Source organism: Periplaneta americana, chromosome 10, assembly GCF_040183065.1.
Source record: "Periplaneta americana isolate PAMFEO1 chromosome 10, P.americana_PAMFEO1_priV1, whole genome shotgun sequence".
In the NCBI taxonomy this organism is placed as follows: Eukaryota; Metazoa; Arthropoda; class Insecta; order Blattodea; family Blattidae; genus Periplaneta; species Periplaneta americana.
The window spans coordinates 50186252-50206517 of record NC_091126.1 but is presented as its reverse complement, the minus strand read 5'-3'; the positions used below and the strand labels follow the sequence as shown (position 1 = coordinate 50206517).

The following is a 20266-nucleotide window of genomic DNA, read 5'->3' as shown; positions in this document are numbered from 1 at the left end:
TATAATTTTGCCAGTTATAATATAACTTATGACTGACATTAAATCACTATGTATTCCACTCTCTGAAGAATGAAAGATGGAAATATGGATAAAATATTTGAAATATTCAAGTTAATAAACTAGTCATAAATTCAGTAATAATTTACGAGTCTAATTAACACTGATGCAATTCATAGTCTTTTTCGTATTTTTCACAACTGGAATTATTGCATAATGATATTATTATAGAAATTTTAACAATGTAATATTAAATGAAAGAAATAAGAATGGAATGTGCGTGAAAGATTTATGTAAATTTAATTACTGAATTTTTAATAGTACATTATGCAACGAGCCTATAATGATAGTAATTAAGACGCAAGTATGTTTGTTTATGAAACGAGTGCAAGCGAGTTTCATAATTTTCATACGAGCATCTTAATTACCATTATAGGCAAGTTTCATACGACTTTTTATGCTCGACCATATTTCAAACTTCAAATTATTCAGAAGTATACATTTTATTTGTATCTGATAGAAGATCGGAAGTGACCTTGTTCATAGCTCTTGAATTGTGAGATGTGCGCAGATGCGAAAGTATTGATTTTTTCCGAGGAACAATAATGTCATTGACCTTGATGTAATGCAGAGAATGTATAACCTGGAAATTGATTTAGAATTGAAAAACGAGATGACAAATTGAATTTATTTGAATATTATTTACATTTAACGCTAATTATTATAGTAACAGAACATAACCTTCTGTGACAATATTGGATTTCCAGCCTCCGTGACGTTTCCCTCATTGTCTTGCATATCCGAGAATAATCGAAAACCTGAACTTTAATGAATAGGTGTACTTTAATGACATGCATTAAAGGACTGCTACCAGGTGTATAATTACTACATTTCGGCATGGTCGAGCATAAAATAATTTTCGTATCTTTATGAACGAAAGACAAAATACAGTAGCTTATTAACATTTTTGATCCTCCTGGGGTTTTAACATAGCATCATAGTCAATACACCACAAGGTGCTGACAGAATTACTCGATAAGGAAGGCCCTCTTAAAGCTATTAGTTAAAGTAAAATTGACGTTGTTACTTGGAAGTAACTTATCTCTTTATTTGATTATATTATCATTTAAGTGTATGTTTTTCTAAAGCAAAGGACTTGAGCAAGATGTTACGACAATGATAGTGGAATGAAACTAATATGGCGTGAAAATACAAACTTAAAAAGAACTCAAGCAATAAGCAGAGACCGAACACAGTAACTTTTGTTTCTTAGAACAGAGTGGGCAGTCAAGTATTGTACCAATAAGCTACCGCACACTTCGGGAATAAGACTTTGCCAATGTGCTTTCCACAAGTATGTGTGGTGAAAATTGTGAGCACCTGAAGACTTATTTGTTGTTAAATTCTTGTATATGGAAGTTTCTTCAGTTATATCATTACCTAAATTAGAGACAGATAATGGCATAACAGGGTTAAGTTTGTTCTAAAGACGTGGGAGGGAAAACAGTGAGTGGCATCTTAGAGATAGTATGGTGCAAGATTTCTGTACAGATGTACAGCATAACTGGTATGAAGACGTTTATCAGCTGGCTAAATTTTCTTTCCATGAGTGTATATAGTGCTAAATGGAACAGGTTTAATTTATTGTAATTACTTTCTATTAACATAGTAGTTTTTGTTTTATATTACATTTTGAAATTATAATGAAGTTCCTGTGATTGAATAATGAATCTGTGAACTGTAAAATTATCTCAGGAAATGAAAAGAGTTAGCACAATTGTGAGACATATCAGATTTACCAAACTTTAAGAAGTCTAGCCTTAGATGCTGTATATCGCTTTTATAAGCTAGGGGGCCTGGGTTCAATTTTCTCTCTATCCTGAATTTATAACTTGTGTTGGGCAAGATTGTGGTCCAGGTAACACGGGTTTTCTCCAGGTTCTCCAGTTCCTCTGTGACATCCAAACAATTTTCCATCATCATTATCATTATTCATTATGAGTGTAATGTGGACAGACTGCCTGTAGTGAACTCTGGATAGTTTCTGAGGAACTAAGTGGTCTTTGCTACTTGGTACTAGCGACATCTGTGAGCTTGCTCGTAGATTTGGGACAGATGTAGTGATTAGTTGCGGTACCATTGGACAAAAAAAAAAAAATCAGTTTTTCAGAGCTGCTGTCATAGCTCAGGCAGTAGTGCTTTTGGCTACTGATCCAAGGCTGTGCTCAGCCACGGTTTCGAATCTCACTTAGGCTGATTGCCTCTGGTTATGTTTATTTCGAGATTTTCCTCAAATGTAAGGTTAATGTAAGATAATTGCTTGACAAATTCTTTAACTCATCTAGCCATGTACAATCTCACTATTACCAATTCTGTCGACATAGTTGATACATGAACTTTAAATAACTGATTTAAAAATATACAAGTTTTAAAGAAATGTAATGATGATTATCATAATCGATATGATGATGATGATGATGATTATTATTATTATTATTATTATTATTATTATTATTATTATTATTATTATTATTATTATTATTATTATTATGAGAATGGTGATAGTGGCAATGATGAAGTTTATAATGGAATTTTGAAGTCTTGAATAATTTGGTGTCATTCTTGGTGGAGTAGTGGTTGTCATGCTCGTAATTGGATTCAGATCAGCAGTTTCAAACCCTGCAAAGGGCAGTGGATTTAAAGAAAGAACTTAGCATGTCTTCTTCTGGGAGGAAAGTAAGTCTGTGAGTATCATTCTGTAGATCTATGGCACGTAAAAGAAACTTGTCCCTGACAGAGGATTCCAGACAAAATTCACTGGACCTTTCGATGCTGAATGAACTCTGCACTTGAAAGCGTCATTAAAATTCTGCTGCTGTATATTTACCTTTGTGTAGTGTTATGTAAAATGGTATCATTGCACCAAGAATCTTTATAATATGTTAATATGTAATGTCTGTTCACGATTTTATCCTGAAAGCTGTTCATGATAAAGAAGATAATGTAATAATGACGAACGAATACTGACTATAGAACTGGAGATGCAGTTTGATGTAACTGATTGTAATGATTTAATTCTTACATTAGCTAAATTGGCGATATAAACACTACTAAAATAGCATAATTTGCTTACTTTCCTAAAATAATGAAAAATAGTATTTTGGGCTAACTCATTTGAAGCTGAACATATTTTTGTTTTACAAAAGAAAGTTCTAAAAATAATGATAAGTTTACATAAAAGGAGATCATGTAAAAAGTTTTTTTCAAAATCTGGAAATCTTGGCCTTAACTTGTTCGTATATTCTTTCCCTGATGATATTTTATCTTGAAAATCAAGTTACTTGATTACTAACCAGAATATTCATAATATTAATACAAAATACAAATCAGATTTTCATCTACCCTCTCTAGTCTCAGCTGTTTGAAAATAGGAGTTCACTTTTCATGTATTACAGTCCTCAGAACACTGCCTAATTATCTTAAAGGTTTGAAGTGACAAGAGAAAAAGTTAAGAGAGAATTAACCAAATTCCTCCATAATCTTACCTCCTACTCAACTGATGAACTCGTTTCTTGTAAATTCACTTAATCTGCTTACTATGTAATTACATATTTTTTCTTGTAGTTGCATTGCACTTCTGGTGGTGTGGAAGAGAAGGCCTGGTGGCTTAACTCCACCAAAGTAAATAAATAAATAATTATATATTTTTGTATAATTTTTATTTGTTCTACATCACAAAGCTAAAATTCTGGTGCAAGATTTATGAAATACAATGAATGAAATGAAATGAAAATGTTACAGATCCGGTGTAGTAATGGTGTCCATTCATATGGGAGGCGTAGACGATCAACAGATAATGCCACACTGATCATCGAGGAACAAGAAGACATAGGACTCGAGAAAGAAAATGAAAGTGAAATTAAACTTAAGGAAGATCCAACTACATTACCTACATTACTACTATCTTCAGAAGGAAGTGTAGAACCTGAGAATTCCACAGTGACTGTCGAAACTGAGATGGGAGAAGAAGAAACAGGAAAAGAAGCAGGTGAGATTCCACTCTTGTAACACTTCCTCTTCAATTTTTCTCTACTGAAAAATCGACTATTGTGTTTATGTAAATGGCACATAATTTCTCAATGCTTATTTCACACAATAACTAATAAAATAGCTGTTTCATGTAGTCTTGTGTCAAATGAATTGTCATTGCTTTCGTGGTCTGCTGGTCATCATGCTGACTTCCAGATCTGAAGGTTCCAGGTTCGATTCCCTGGCTCATCTCTCGGAGAATTTCCCTTGAAGAAGAAAACTTATCTGAGTGTCTAGGGTCTGGAAATTTGTATGAATGTGAGTGTGATTACAAGTGTGCCGCATTATTAATTATCTAATCTTCAGTATAAAAAATTACAATATATCTGGACTGTTTCTGGACAGAAACCCGTTTCAAAGTCACATTGTTGACATGTAACTCCATTAGTAAGCACAACCAAAAAACATTAATAGATGCTCGAGAGTTAACAATTTATTAAACAAAAAGTGTTTAATATAATTATTTCTGTTTGAAATTTTACAAATTTCATCATTCTAATGGTGGAGAGCATGCATGGATTTTATTTTCGTCTAATGTTGACACTTTAATGTGTAATGTGATATAATCTTCTAATACATATTCGAAAACTTACGAAACGTTACCTTTATCGATAACACGACTTGAAAATGCCGTATCACTTGTGGAATGCCCATAACACTACTATTTCAGAATTAAACGTGGTAAACAAATATTTTCTGTGCTAAATTTTTTCATTCTCATTTGTTTCTTTTTTTTTTTTTATTGGGTTATTTTACGTATCAACATCTAGGTTATTTAGCGTCTGAATGAAATGAAGGTGATAATGCCGGTGAAATGAGTCCAGGGTACAGCACCGAAAGTTACCCAGCATTTGCTCGTATTAGGTTGAGGGAAAACCCCGGAAAAAACCTCAACCAGGTAACTTGCCCCGACCGGGATTCGAACCCGGGCCACCTGGTTTCACGGCCAGACGCGCTGACCGTTACTCCACAGGTGTGGACTTCTCACTTGTTGCTTGTTCGTCATCGTAGGAATTTACTTGCAAAAAATTGCACATGAAGAAACACTGTTTGTGGTATATTGTGTCAAAGTGCAGGAACTCATTGCTATGGCACATTTGCTTAACCCCTTGAAGCGCAGTGGTTACAGTACATAACCACCTTTTAAATTTGAGTTTCCTGCCTATTTACAGTGCGATTTTTTATTTCAAAACTACTGCGCTGCGTTCACTGATCCCTAGTAACTGTAGAAGAATTTTATTTTCCCTATATTTATGTTGCTCCACTAAGATGGCCGATGTTGTTCTGTATAGTTGGGGTGTGGAAGACTCGCTACGTGTTTTTATTTCAGTTGTATGCTAAAATATCAAGTTTTGTAAGTTTCTATTCATTATTATTTGTCTTTCGGACTTTTAGAAGATATTTCAGTAACAAGATTGTAATTTGTTCGGCACATGTGGCGTCAATATAGAAATAATGTGGTGGTTTCAAAACGTAACCACTATGCAAACAGGGTAGTTATGCTTACCATATCCAACAAAATGTTCCATTTTCGTGTCAGCTTATTCATCAAGGCTACAAGGAACAGATGGTTGGTGACAATCACAAAGTGTTTTTGACAACTTTTTCACAAGTTTGAATCTGATGATCTCTAAGGCAGCAAAATATCTATGCATGTGGTACAGTTAGACATGGGCGTATTGGTTTACCACACGATGAAAGAAGAGACTACAACATGAAACGTGGTGAGAGTGATGGCCGTACGTCATATGCTGGAGTGTCCTGGCTCAAGTGGAAGGATAGAAGGTCCATTCTTTTCCTTTCTAATTATCACGCAACACATGTGAAGTGGCACTTTGCCTTCATGAAACCAGAAACTGTTTCCTTTTGTATCATTCGCAATAAGTCTGAAGACATTGTGTTCTGCAGTATTGCATAGTGGTTTTACCATGAAACCACCCATTTTCTGTGTAAAAAAATGGAAGTTTTTAAGATTTTTAAAATTTGAGGCGCTTCTCTTAGACAAATAAAAGTTTAATTTCATTGCAAACACAATTTTTTATTTCCTTCCCAAATGCGTGCATCAAAGGGTTAAGACGCATTTTGCACTCCACAATACATTTCCCATTTGCATGCTTAACATGAACGTGTCTAACAGCATCTCTGTGCCATATGTGAGCAGTATATTAATTTAAGTGTTTTGCTATATAACATGTACTACATTAATAATGCTGATGTTAAGTTGATATAGCGGAACATGGATGCAGGCAAAAGACTGAATTCATGAAGTGCACATCTATTTCACACGGGAAGCATAAACCAGCAGAAATCGTGTCGTGCTGCCAAAGCCTAGGGATACGTAGCTCAAGCTTCCAGTGAGATTGAAGTGAGCTATTTTATTGTTGTCAAGTCCATTTCCATCTTTATGGTGACTACTAGTGATGGAAATTTTTCCTTTAAGAATTTTGTTTAACTTACCGGTACTGATTTTGCTGCTTTATATTTGTACTGGTATAATTATATATGATTACGAAAACTCTCCCCGTATTAAGCAGTTTTTTTTTTTAGCTTATTGATTTCCTAAGTTTTGTAATAAATAAGTACCAATCAAGTACACGCCATTACTAAAAAAATTAATGAGTACTGGTGTAATTGTAAATTTTCCTGAAAATTTTCCTTTATTAAGCTCTTTTTAGCTTACTAATTTCACTAAGTTTATTGAGACTACAGTATTATAATTATGGGTATATATGCCGGATTTCCCCTCATTAAGTAGTTTCTCTACATTATTGATTTGCTGAGTTTTATAATGCAATTTTTAGCATACTGAGTTTCCTAAGTTTTTTAATTGTGATATTATCACTCACCTTTTATATTGATGAGTGGATGAACTAATTGCTGCTCAAATGAGTACCATTAAATTTACATAATACATAATTTTGTATTACACAATCACAGAAAATTGTGCATGAACAATTCAAATATAATTATAATTATATATTTGCAAATTAACTACACGAAGTTTTCTCACACAGTCCTAGACCACATCCATACAATGTAGACCATAGCACTTTACGCGTATGGGTGACTGATTGCTCTACAAAGTGTTTTGAAAAATAAATTGGGAACACAGACAGGGAATCACGAACCACACAACATAATTATTATAATATGATATTTGTCAGTCCTTGTTTCTTACTCAGCACTAATTTTATTACAAAACAAATGTGACAGCGGCGTTGTTTTGATGTCTGTATTGACATAACCATGAAAGGTTAAACAACTTACTACAGTACTTTCTGTTGATAAGCTGATTACTAGGGCTATGAAAAGGGAGCAGTTAAAGCTAGTGATGGTACCGAGTATAGCTGTAGCAGGTGGAATGGGGTGAATTTCCCTTACAACTTGACGTAAGCAGCAGTACAGACTGTCCCTTTTCATAGCCCTACTGATTACTGATGAGAACATGGAGTGTTCATAAAATTGCAGCTCTTGAGGCTGGAAGCAAAGAAGTCAAGAAAGCAACAATTTGCTAAGGCGGAAAATTTAGTAGAAAATTTTTCTTCTCACATCATTAGTGACTAAAACAGTTGTCATTCTCTCTTGCGTGTTCTACCACCTCAGAAGTTAAGTTCGACATTACTAGAGCTTAAATGACCACATTTGCAGATTTAGTAAGCAACCAATCATTTTACAAAAATTAACAAAAATCTGTATACGTTGCTAGTTTTCTATATAATTACTTTATATGAAAATTTGGATTCTAATTGAATTTTGTATTTTATAACCATTGTAAGTATTTATTGTCCATTTCAGATGATTTATATACCTTAGGATTTTCTTTAGCACAATTTTGTATTCAATGAAACGAAAAACAATTTTATTGCTAATTTGTTTAGAGCTGGGGTAACATTATATTGTCTTGAGAAAGGAATGCGTATCTAAATTTTATAAACCATGTTTTTTGAAAATGAAAACAATTTAAGGGAATATCATCATCATCATCATTTCTGGTGCTACAACCCATTTAGAACCAGGGGCTTATTGACTACTTATTTCCACCATTCATCTCTCAATGCAGCCAATTGTCTCCAATTTCGAATCCCCAAACTACGCAAGTCATCTTCTACGTTATTAAGCCATCCCTGTCTCTGACGTCCCACTGATCGGCATACCTCTAGTTTTGTGTTCAAAACCTTCTTTGGTACTCTGTGTTTTTCCATCCTTTGCACATGTCCCAGCCATCTCAGCCTATGGGCTTTTATATTAGGTACAATTGTCGGAGCGTTGTATAGTTGTTCCAGTTCAGCATTAGTTGGTAATCCTCCATTCATTATTAATACATACAGCTCCAGAAAATATTGTAGAGGACCTTTCACTCCCACACATTGAGGAGGTTTTCATCTTTCTTTGTCAGTGTCCAAGATTGTGAACTATACATTACTACTGGCTTGATGATTGTCTTATATACCAACAACTTAAGATGAATTGTTACCAGTGAGGCTCCAAGGAGCTTTTGGAAGCTGTAATAACCTTTATTTCGTGCTCCTCGCCTTGCTTTAATTTCATTTCATATTTAATTATTCTCTGTTACAACATGTCCAGATATTTAAACTCTTCCATCCTCTTTTATCCCTCGAGATGAGTCACATTCCTCCATCTTGTCTTGTTCTTTGTGTTGGGCATATATTTCGCTTTCTCTCTATTGATAGTAAGTCCTATCGTCACTGTTTATTCTTCTAATGCTCTCATGTTTTCTATCAGGTATTTAGTGTTGATTCCAAGCATGGCAATATTATGAGCAAAAGCAACTGGCATTCTGTTCAACCTCGTGTTAGAAGCAGTCATGAGAAAGTTATGTCTCGGCCTCCCCAAAGGTATTTTTCCTTCTGGCCTCCCAACTAACACTCTATATGCATTTCTGGATTCGCCCATATGTGCTACATGCCCTGCCCATCTCAAACGTCTGGATTTAATGTTCCTAATTATGTCAGGTGAAGAATATAATGCGTGCAGTTCTGTGTTGTGTAACTTTCTCCATTCTCCTGTAACTTTATCCCTCTTAGTCCCAAATATTTTCCTAAGAACCTTATTCTCAGACACCCTTAATCTCTGTTCCTATCTCAAAGTGAGAGTCCAAGTTTCACAACCATATAGAACAACGGTAATATAACTGTTTTATAAATTCTAACTTTCAGATTTTTTGACAGCAGACTAGATGACAAGAGCTTCTCAACCGAATAATAACAGGCATTTTCTATATTTATTCTGCATTTAATTTACTCCCAAGTGTCATTTATATTTGTTACTGTTGCTCCAAAATATTTGAATTTTTCCATGTAAGATGTAAGATCTATGGAATGCAATAAATAAAATTAAAAGGAAATTAAAAGCTACAAGTTTTGTGATGTATTTGTACCACAGTTAGTAGTTTTTTCTGTAACATTACAATGAATATGTTGTATGAAATTTATTACTTGCCTTCCTGTCATATCACAGGAAGCATGTCAATATGCAGCTTAAAAGAAAAAGCTGTTAAAGTTCTGTAGTAATAAGCCTATTTCTACTACTGATTCAGAAACAAACTCGAGTACATCAACACCGCCACAGCCACCATCACCAAAGAATGTTACTACCGCAGCAGCAAGTACAACTGAAGCCGCAAACAGTCAGAAAGCTGTGGAATCAGATCTTCCAAGTGAGCTACCAATACAGCTCAAGGTTTGTATAGCGCCTTTATATCTTTGGCAAGAAAAAGAGTAAAAGTGTTATGAATTTGAAATCTCTCTCACACCTTTTTTTATTTAACAAAATTACATGTCCTGTATAAGTGCGGTTGTTATGTGAGTAAATATTTACATTATTGTTTAGAAGCAGAAACAAAATCGATTTCTAATGGCTTTTATGACCAATACTTGATTGAGGTTCAGTAGAATTGAGAAACTGCGCCTTTGCATCTCCAAGTGGTGCTGTATCATTAAAACTAAAACTTCTTTCCACGTCACACTGTGTTATGATTTCTTAATATGCAATACTGTATAAGACATAAAGAAATTGAAAATATGAGAAAATACGCAACACAAGACCATGTTGAATGAATTTAAAAATTATAGTTATTGCCTCTTGGTGAAAATAATGGAAATGCATGAACTTAGTATACCTTCCGTAAAGCAACTTCAAATGGTGGGCATGCATTGTTAGCAATAAATATGTGCCTAGCTGAAACACCAAACATCGACATAAAACTCTCAATAACGTAGCCTATACAGTTCACTGATAAAATCTAGAATGTTCTAAAACATTGAAATATGAGGGCACTATAATTGGAGAAAATTGATCTAATACAAGGTAAACATTGTAAACGAGATTTACAACTCCCCAATTCGGCTACCAGGAGAACAGCAATGTTGGAATGTGGTACATGTAGTAGTAGAGGAGAAATTATGATAAGAATAGTAAAATTTTGGTTTAGATTTGTAAACATGGAAGATAACGAGATTGTTACGATTTGTTGTAAATATTTGGTAATGAATGGCAATAAAAGAAATTGGGCTAGCACTTTAAAAAATCAACTTGACAAGATTGGAGTGGGACAACTGTGGAGAGAAAATCATGAGTGTAAATAATGTTTTGAATATTATAACTTTATAAGACAAAGTTGTAATGATATAGAAAAACAATAAATGTTTAGTTACATGAATAATAAAACTTCATTACAAAATTATAGGAAAGTTAAAATTGTATAGAGTGAAGATATAATATAACGATATGCAATAAAAATGCTAGAGTGGTTTTGCATGAATTAGGTTAGGAGTGTGGAAATTGAGAGGTTTTAGGGATAATATGGAAAATGACAGATGTTATATTATGTGGCGAAATAGAAGATATAAAGCAAGTATCATTAATATGTGTCAAGACCGATTGGAGTGAACACAATTATATAAAAAGGAAGTGGCTACATTTCAGTAATGAAATTTGATTAGTCAAAATATCAAGAATTACAAATAAACAGATAATAAAATCCTTAGGAACATATTTTTGGAAAGTAAGAAAAGAGTGAATCAGAGAAATATATATGTTAAAAGATATGTAAAATAAATTTTAAAATGTATGTGTGCATATAATGTAAGAAGTCCTACCTATGTATATATAAAAATAGTATATTGATAAGGTGAGTGATAGCTATATGACTGAAGGTCAGTGCTGGCATTCAACATTCTAATGCACAGCAACCATATAAGTAAATAAATAAATAAAATTATTTAAAAAATGAATAAATAAAAAAAATAATGAAAATTAATAGATACATAAAAAAATAAATAAATAAATAAAAATAACTAAATTGATAAATAAATAAATAAATATGTAAATACATAAATAAATAAATGAATAAATACTTAAATAAACAAATAAATAAATACATAAGTAAATAAATAAAAAATAAATACATAAAAATGAATAAATAAATAAAAGGTAAATAAATAAATAAGTAAATAAATAAATACATAAATAGATAAATACTTAAATAAACAAATAAATAAATGCACAAGTAAATAAATAAAAATAAATGAATGAATGAATACGTAAGTAAATAAATAAAAATGAGCAAATAAAAAAAGAATAAATAAAAAATAAATAAGAAGTGAATAAATAAATAAAAAAGTAAATAAATAAATAATTGAAAGCAATAAATAAATGAATTAATTAATTTAAAAAGTGAATAAATAAAAAAAATTAATAAAAATTAATAAATACGTATAACAATAAATAAATACAAAAATAAATAATTAAATAAATACATAAATAAATAAAAAATTAGTAAAATTAGAAAAATAAATGAATAAAATAAATAAAAAATGTATATAAATGAACGAATAAATAAATGAATAAAATAAATAAAAAATAAAGTAAATAAATAAGTAAAAAGTAAGTAAATAAAAAATAAAGAAGTACATAAATTAATAAATAAAAAAAATTAATGAATAAGTAAATAAAAATATAAATCAATACAAGAAATAAATACAAGCAATTAATAAAACAAACCAATACATAAATAAATTGAAAACTAAATAAATAATTAAAATACGTAAAAAATAATAAAAAAATTAAAGAAATGAAAGTAAAGAAATGAATCAATAAAAATAATTAAATAAATCAAAATAAATACATAAATAAATAAGTAAATACTTAAATGAAGAAATGAATAAATAAAAAATAAATAAAAACTATAAATAAATAAAAAGAGAAATAAGTAATAAATAAATAATTGAATATATAAATAAAAGATAAATAATATAAATGAAAAAAAATAATTAAAAATAACTAAATAAAAACGTAAATAAATAAAAAATAAAGAATTAAATAAATAAATAAATAATAATAAATAAAGTATAAATAAATAAAATACATAAACAAAAATAAATAAAAAATAACTCAATAAAAATAAATTAATAAATAAAAATCAAAAAGAAATAAATATATGAATTTAAAAAAATTAGTAAATGAAACAGTTGATTAATTAAATAAATAAAAAATAATTAATAAATGAATAAAAATAAATAAATAAATAAAGAAAAATAACAAAAATAATTTTAAAAGTGAGTAAATAAAGAATGTAAAGAAATACAAAAATTAATAACATAAATAAATAAATAGATAAATAATAAAATAAAAATAAATAAACAAGTAAATAAAATAAGCAAATAAATAAATAATTAAATGAAAAATAAGTAAATGAATACAAATAGATAAAAAATAAATAAGTAAATGAAATGAAAAATAAATAAAAAATAAGTAAATACATAAAAATATAATTAAATAAATTCATAAATAAATAAATAAATAAAAAATAAGTAAGAATAAATAAAAAATAAATATATAAGCAAATAAATATAATAAATAAAAATAAATAAATAAAATATATAAAAATAAAAAGTGAGTAAATAAAATATAAACAAAGAGATAAAATAATTAACAAAGTCAAAAAATAAATAAATAAAATAAATAAATAAAAAGTCAATAAAATTATTAAATAAATAAATGAGAAATAAATTAATAAAAACAAGTGAATTAAAAATTAATTAATTAATTAATAAAAATATGAATAAAAATGAGTAAAAATAAGTAAATAAAAATAATAATAATAAATACATAAAATATATATGAATAAAAATTGATAAATAAAAATAAATAACTAAATAAAAATGCATAAAAATAAATAATATTAATAATAAATCAATTTTAAAAAATTAAAATGTCTAAAATGAGAAAAATAAAAAAATAATAATTAATTGAAAAATCAATAAACAATAAATAAATAAATAAATAAATAAAAAAGAACTAAAAACTAATAAAAAATAAGTAAAATAAATAAATAAATGAGTGAATGAAAAAATAAATAAATAAAATAAATAAAAATTAATAATAAAAAATAAAAAATAAATAAATATAATAAATAAATAAATAAATAGGAAAAATATGAGAAAATAAATAAATAAATAGAAAAGTGAATAAATACAAAATAAATAAATGCAGAAATATATAAATACATAAATAAATACATAAATAAGAAAATAAAAATAATTAGTAAGAAATAAATATATGAATAAATGAAGAAAAATATAAAAAAATTAATTAATTAATTAATTCTTCCATAAATACATAAATAAAATAAATCAACAAAAAGTAAATAAATAGGATAAATGAATGAAAAATAAATAAAAATAAGTAATGAAATAATAGTTAATTATGCAACGAGCCTATAATGATAGTTATTAAGACGCTAGGATGTTTATCAAATGAGCGCAAGCGAGTTTCATAATTTTCATACGAACGTCTTAATTACCATTATAGGCAAGTTTCATATGACTTTTTATGCTCGACCATATTTCTAACTTGAAATTATTCATAAATATTCATGTTCTTCTTATGTGACTCGGGAGCGAACTGACCTTGTGCAATCTCGTAAATTGTGAGATGTGCGCAGACACGAAATTATTGATTTTTTCCAGGCAACGAATGTCGACGACCTTTATATAACCTAGAGAGTAAGATAAACATTAAACTTGATATAACCTTGAAATTGAATTCGACATTGAAAAACGAGATGACAAATTGAATTTATTTGAATATTATTTACAATGAACGCTAATTATTATAGTAACAGAACATAACCTTCTGCGACAGTATTGGATTTCCAGCCTGCGTGACGTTTTGCTAGTTGTCTTTCGATTGCATATCCGAGAATAATCGAAAACCTGAACTTTAATGAATAGGTGTACTTTAATGACATGCATTAAAGGACTGCTACCAGGTGTATAATTACTACATTTCGGCATGATCGAGCATAAATAAATAAATAAGTAAATAAAATAAATAAAAACTCAATATAATAAAGAATGTAAATAAATAAAAAAATTAAATAAAGACATAAGTAAATAAATAAATAAAAATAAATAAATACAAAAAAACGAATAAATAAAGAAAATAAAAAAGTAAAAAAACATAAATATAAATAAATAAATAAAATAAAAAGTAAAAAAATAAAACTATAAATAAATAAAAATTAATAAATAAGTGAATAAGAAATAAATAAATAAAAATTAAATAAATAAATTAAAAAAATAAGCAATAAACAAAAAAATAAATAAATAGAAAAAATAAATTAATGAAAAAAATAAATTTATGCATAAATAAATACATAAATATATAAGTAAATGAATAAAAAGATAAATAAATAAAATAAATATATAAAAAATAAATAAATGCAAAAATTAATAAAGAATGAATAAATAAAATAAATGAAAAATAAATAAGTAAATAAATAAATAAACAAAAAATAAGAAATAAATAAATAAGAAAGATAAATACAAAAAAAAATAAAAAATAAAATAAACAAATGAATAAATAAAATAAAAAATAAATTTTTAAAGTAAATACATAAATAAAATAAGAATAAAAAAATAAATAAGTAACTGAATAAAAATTAATAAATGAAAAATTAATAAAGAATAAAAATAAATTAATGAAAAATATAAATTTATGCATAAATAAATACATAAATATATAAGTAAATGAATAAAAAGATAAATAAATAAAATAAATATATAAAAAATAAATGCAAAAATTAATAAAGAATAAATAAATGAAAGAAATTAAAAATAAATAAATATACAAAAAATAAAAAGAATAAATAAATATGGGGTCATGGGTCTTCAGAACAACTCGTCTAGCACTGTATTCTGCAAGCACCATTCGTTAATACTGGTTTTATTAATGCTAATATATATCATGCCTTTAGTTTTTCTGAACAGCAATTTGTACCTCACACGTTTTCTGAGGCCATGATAACACTTGTTAGCAGACATTATCTGAATACAGTTCTCATTGTTCAGTGCGTACAGGTATAAGCAGATGTAAACACATGAAATGGAGCGGGGAGACGAGTCAGAGTTCTCCATTCCAAGTGAAGCATGTACATCTAACTTGTACTCAAAGTAATCAATTGCAGGACTCTAGTCATATCTGGAAAGAAAGTGGCTGTTTGGACTTCACAATCATTCCTAAATAAAGGAATGGAAATGCACAAGCTCATTCGAGTTTGGGGCCTTCCTTGTACAAAGGAAACAAAAAGAATACACATGTGCTAGTAGGTTTGAAAAAGGTTTTCCAATTGTAATATAAACAAATTTACAGTTGTGTATACAAGTTCATGTCAAGATATTAAGCTCATTGTACAGTATTGGTATAGTGTAATATAGTATTGCCAAAATGAAATAGATAGCATGTGTTAGAAACACTTGTTCACATGTTTCAATAATATGTCCCCATTTAACAGACAGGTGCTAACCACTATATCTCAATAAAAGTGTTCATGGATTGTTGGCTTCTATTACAATATTACTATTATTTTATTACTACTACTGCTGCTGCTGCTGCTACTGCTACTGCTACTGCTCCCCTTAACCTGTGTTTGAACGGTATTTTCTGAGCACTTTGTATAAACGAAACAGAGCTTACATAATTTTGCATGTTTAATATTGTTTGTATTTTCGCAGTTGGTCGTGGGCCCTAATTCATTACCAGAAACGACCAAAAACCTTAAAAACAGCAGTTCCAAGAATCACATGGTGACCACAATGGACCATATTGTGACAGGACTAAGAGAGAGTGGCTTGTCAGCTGGAATTTCAGAAAGAGGTCAGTAGTGGACAAAGTGCAGTTAATTTTTTTCAAAGAGCAAAATCTTTATTTCTTAAACAATATTGATCTGTTTTCTGCAATATCTGTGCCGAATTGTATAGTCTTTTACCTTTAAGAGTACTTTTTACTCAATAGACTTTTGTTTTTAACTTATTTTTAATCTTAGTGCTGCATGGATTTTCTTTCTAGTCAATGTCAAGTGTTCAAAATAGATTGTATGATTTTCGTTTTCATGTTTTCATATGAAATAATTAAGAGAAAATAAAACAAAATGACGGTTTTCTCGAAAGAATTTGACAGTTAATTTGCATACACATTGAGTGAGGTTCAAACCTGTCATATATGCATGTGTAAGAAATATGTCATCGTATATTGTCTTTGTCATAAGTTCCTTATTGCCTTTGTGCTAACAGCGTAGTTTGACCCACAACATAAATCAAGACATTAGAGTGAATGAAATTTATATTTCCTTTTAAGGAGATATAAACAAAAATGTCTAATATTCCGTAATGCGACTTTGATTTATAAATGTAAGATGATGCAGTTTGTATTTGTGTTCGTTTTAGATATCTACACAGAAGAAGAATACGTCTGTACACCAAAGTCTATGGTGATCGTGTCAGTGATTATGCTTCTTCTCGTTAACATCAGCATGGTGATTGGTTTTTCTATATTTTATCGTGTGCGAAAGAAGGCCTGGAAGAATAAGGAATCATCTCTACACAACATCACACCCGTTCCCGTCCCTGAAGTGTTGTTCCGTAGTGTTTACGGTCAGTTGCCACCAAAACCATCATTTGCAAATCTTGGACATCAACTTTCAACCTAATTTTGTCGGAGACTCAAGCATCTCAAATTGTTAACATTTTTTTTTGTATTTATAGTGTGAAAACACACTTCACGTTAGTGTGCAGTCCAGTAGGGTTTTGCATGAAAGGTATGCTTGTTTCAACACCATCATTGATAGGAATTTGTGGAATATTGAATTAGCGATGAAGACTGTCTTTTCTTACTGGAGCCTGACTCTGAAAAGTAGAAGGTGATCTGCTTATTTCCATTCAGTGATGTATGTTGTATCCTAAACCATTGTCAAATCTTGAGAGTGACGTAATTTTCTTTTTTCATGGACACAGTTACACCAGTGTCCCTTCCTCCTCATCAGGATCCACAATATACACACATGAATCATTTCAATATATCATATTTTTTGTACGACTTGTGCATATGAAACATTACAGATTTTTGCATACATTTCAGGTTGTATATGCACCAAAACAAAAATGTGATGTTATTGAAATTGTACATGTCTCTTCATAGAATGTGTTAACCAAAATATAATTACTTATTATATTAGAAAGAAATTAATTGGAAGTCAGTTTTTTTTATTATATACACCAAATTCTGTGAAAATGCACATAGAGTAAATAAACAAAAAAGGAACGAATGTGTGGAGGTTGTTACATACCTAAAAGCTGAAGACAGAAAGATAAATTTAAGATATATACTTTCATATACTAGAAATACAAAATCGGACATTTGACTGGGTGTTGAAATAGAAGAAATACCAAAATCAGGACTGTATGCAGTTTGGGGACCATGTGCAGTGCCATAATTAAAAAAAAAAAAATAGAAACTTACAAACTGATGTGATATATGTCAGTCTTTTTCAGTTTTTGTTGTAAATTTAGTAAATTAAATTTCTGGTTTTCATCTTAGTCTAAAGCAAGAGCTGTAGGATCATAAATTCTTTTGGTTAGATTTTTAAGGAAGCTAAGAGTGATAACAGAGACGTATCAAACACATTCATGTGTGCTGTATTGCATAGTTTGTATATACAAATGGACGGTGGTGGGTAAAATCAAATGGGAACTAATATTTTTTGTTACATTTTCTTGTTTGTGTACAGCTAAATAAACTCTTTTATGTAAAAGTTAGATTAGTTGAATTGCTGCCTCTTCCTTATGGAGCTTGGTAATTTCTGTTAAAAGATGCATGGAAGGGATTCTTGAGTAACTGTCACGAGAAGTAATAATATTTCATTTTTAAATACTGGGTTATTTTGTTGCTTTAATAGTAATAAATATTTGTGTAAATGTTGTTTGTAATTTCACTTACAGTTCACCTATCTATTGATAATAAGTAGGGACCAGATTTTTAGGTTTTTAAAAAGACAATTTTAGGTTTTTGGAATAGGTGAAATAGGTTTTTTAGGTTTTATGTCCAACCTGTGAAATGGGTCGAAAAACTGCCAGATCGTTAAAAATGTATCCTTACAGTTATTCTTAAAAAATATATATATATTTATTAAGGCAACATGGACCACGAAACTGACCTTTTGAAGAACCAAACTATTTATCAAAAGTTGTAAGATTCGAAATTTTTGTTCCTTCCCCTTTAACATTGCTTGTAGCGTGAATAAATTATTGTAGCAATTAACATTTTATGTAATATAATTTGCCTTGATACAACTACATAAATTTAAATTTACTATAGATAAAAGGCACACACACATCTTTTGAATTAAATTTGTTGAAAATTGATCAAGAATTATTTTAAAAAGTAACAAACAAACAAAACAATATTAATTACTGGTACTGTTCGTTGTTGCAATATATGATCAAATACTTTTCAAGATTCTCGACTGAGAAGTTTTTTCTATTGTCTTTCAAAATTCATTTTAGGATGAAATGGTTCTTTTAAGAGCACATGATGTTATAGGTACAAATTTCACCGCTGCCACTGCAGCAGGTTTCCAAGGTAACTGACAATTCATACTTTTCCCCTGGAGAATGGAGCACACATTTTTCATTTTTTCACACCCTGGATTCCTCTCCAATACTTTCTTCAATTTTAATGTGACGGCTTCACCCACGGGTCCTGGTACTTGTTTCTGTAAAAGTGAGTCAGTGACACCAATTACATCTTTCAGTTATAACGACGAAGGTTCCATCTACTCAATATATTTTGGAAGGTCACTGAAATATGTTTTGAGGAAAGCAAGGGAGCCATAGATGTCATCGCGAAGTATAGATTTTGCCCAGGGATATATATATCCCTCTCCCTCTTCCTCTCCCCTCCCCTCCACTCCCCCTCTCCATCTCCCCTCCCTCTCACCCTCCCCTCCCCCTCTCCCTCTCTCTCCCCCTCTGCCCCTCTCTCCCTCTCTCTCTCTCTCTCTGCAATCATGATTCGGAAAAGTATTGAAGAAATTAGAGGAAAAAATTAGGTAAAAACCTACAAATTTGGTCCCTAGTAATAAGTGTATAAGAATGTTTTACAAGCTGGTCATGTTCTGTAAACAGAATTATACGAAATGTTTCAGAGGAAAGATTTTCATGACAATACTAGTAAGGAGTGTGTGTGGTGAGAGAGGAAATGATTCTAAAAGAGATATCCTATAGATAAAATTAAAAGCTCCCTTTGCTAATAGTAGCAAGTTCCTTTTGAAATACTCAGCGTATTTATTTTCATTTTATACATCTCTGAGGTAATTTTGAGCGCAGAAAAATAGAAAGGCATGTGCAAGAGAAACAGTATTGCAAGGAGTTCAATAAAAGCATGGATGAGAAGCTTCAGATTTAATAGTTAGTGCGAGTACTGTATAGGATAAGGAAAAATTGATTGTAATTGATATTTCTCTCACAAGAGAACCTTCCACAACAGGTAGAAACACCCCTCAAAATTTGCACACACGTAAATACAAAGAGAAGTGACTTACAAAAGACTAGAGTCGATTCAAAGTGTAGACATAAAAATTTGATTTGAAAATAGAATAAAATGTTCTTTTTCTTAGTACTTAACTAATTGTCCTACATTTTGCTTGTGAAGTCGCACCTGCCACTTGGTAGATGCAGATTGGTGTAATTTGTAAGCCTCCCTTTTAACTTTATCAGCTGTCTACAATGAACTGTCACCTTGTTCCTGTGGACGCTTCTAAGGAATTCCCCAGCATATTGGCAGTATGAATCTATTAGAATATTAAAGGTCACCAACATAATGT

General features: G+C 29.7%; 1 protein-coding gene across 4 annotated transcripts in view; it reads left to right on the top strand.

The window, feature by feature from the left end:
- The window catches only part of LOC138707661 (uncharacterized), a 141430-nt gene extending 123071 nt beyond the window's left edge, over window positions 1-18359 (top strand). For 3 of the 4 annotated variants that reach the window (XM_069837389.1, XM_069837388.1, XM_069837387.1), the window contains exons 26-29: window positions 3799-4045; window positions 9644-9786; window positions 16122-16263; window positions 16833-17234. In XM_069837389.1, the coding sequence (XP_069693490.1) occupies window positions 3799-4045; window positions 9644-9786; window positions 16122-16263; window positions 16833-17095 (795 nt within the window). In that variant the 3' untranslated portion in view covers window positions 17096-17234. Of the gene's footprint in view, window positions 1-3798; window positions 4046-9643; window positions 9787-16121; window positions 16264-16832 lie in introns of all 4 variants that reach the window. The other variant, XM_069837390.1, reaches the window with a different exon arrangement.
- Window positions 18360-20266: the final 1907 nt, after the last annotated feature.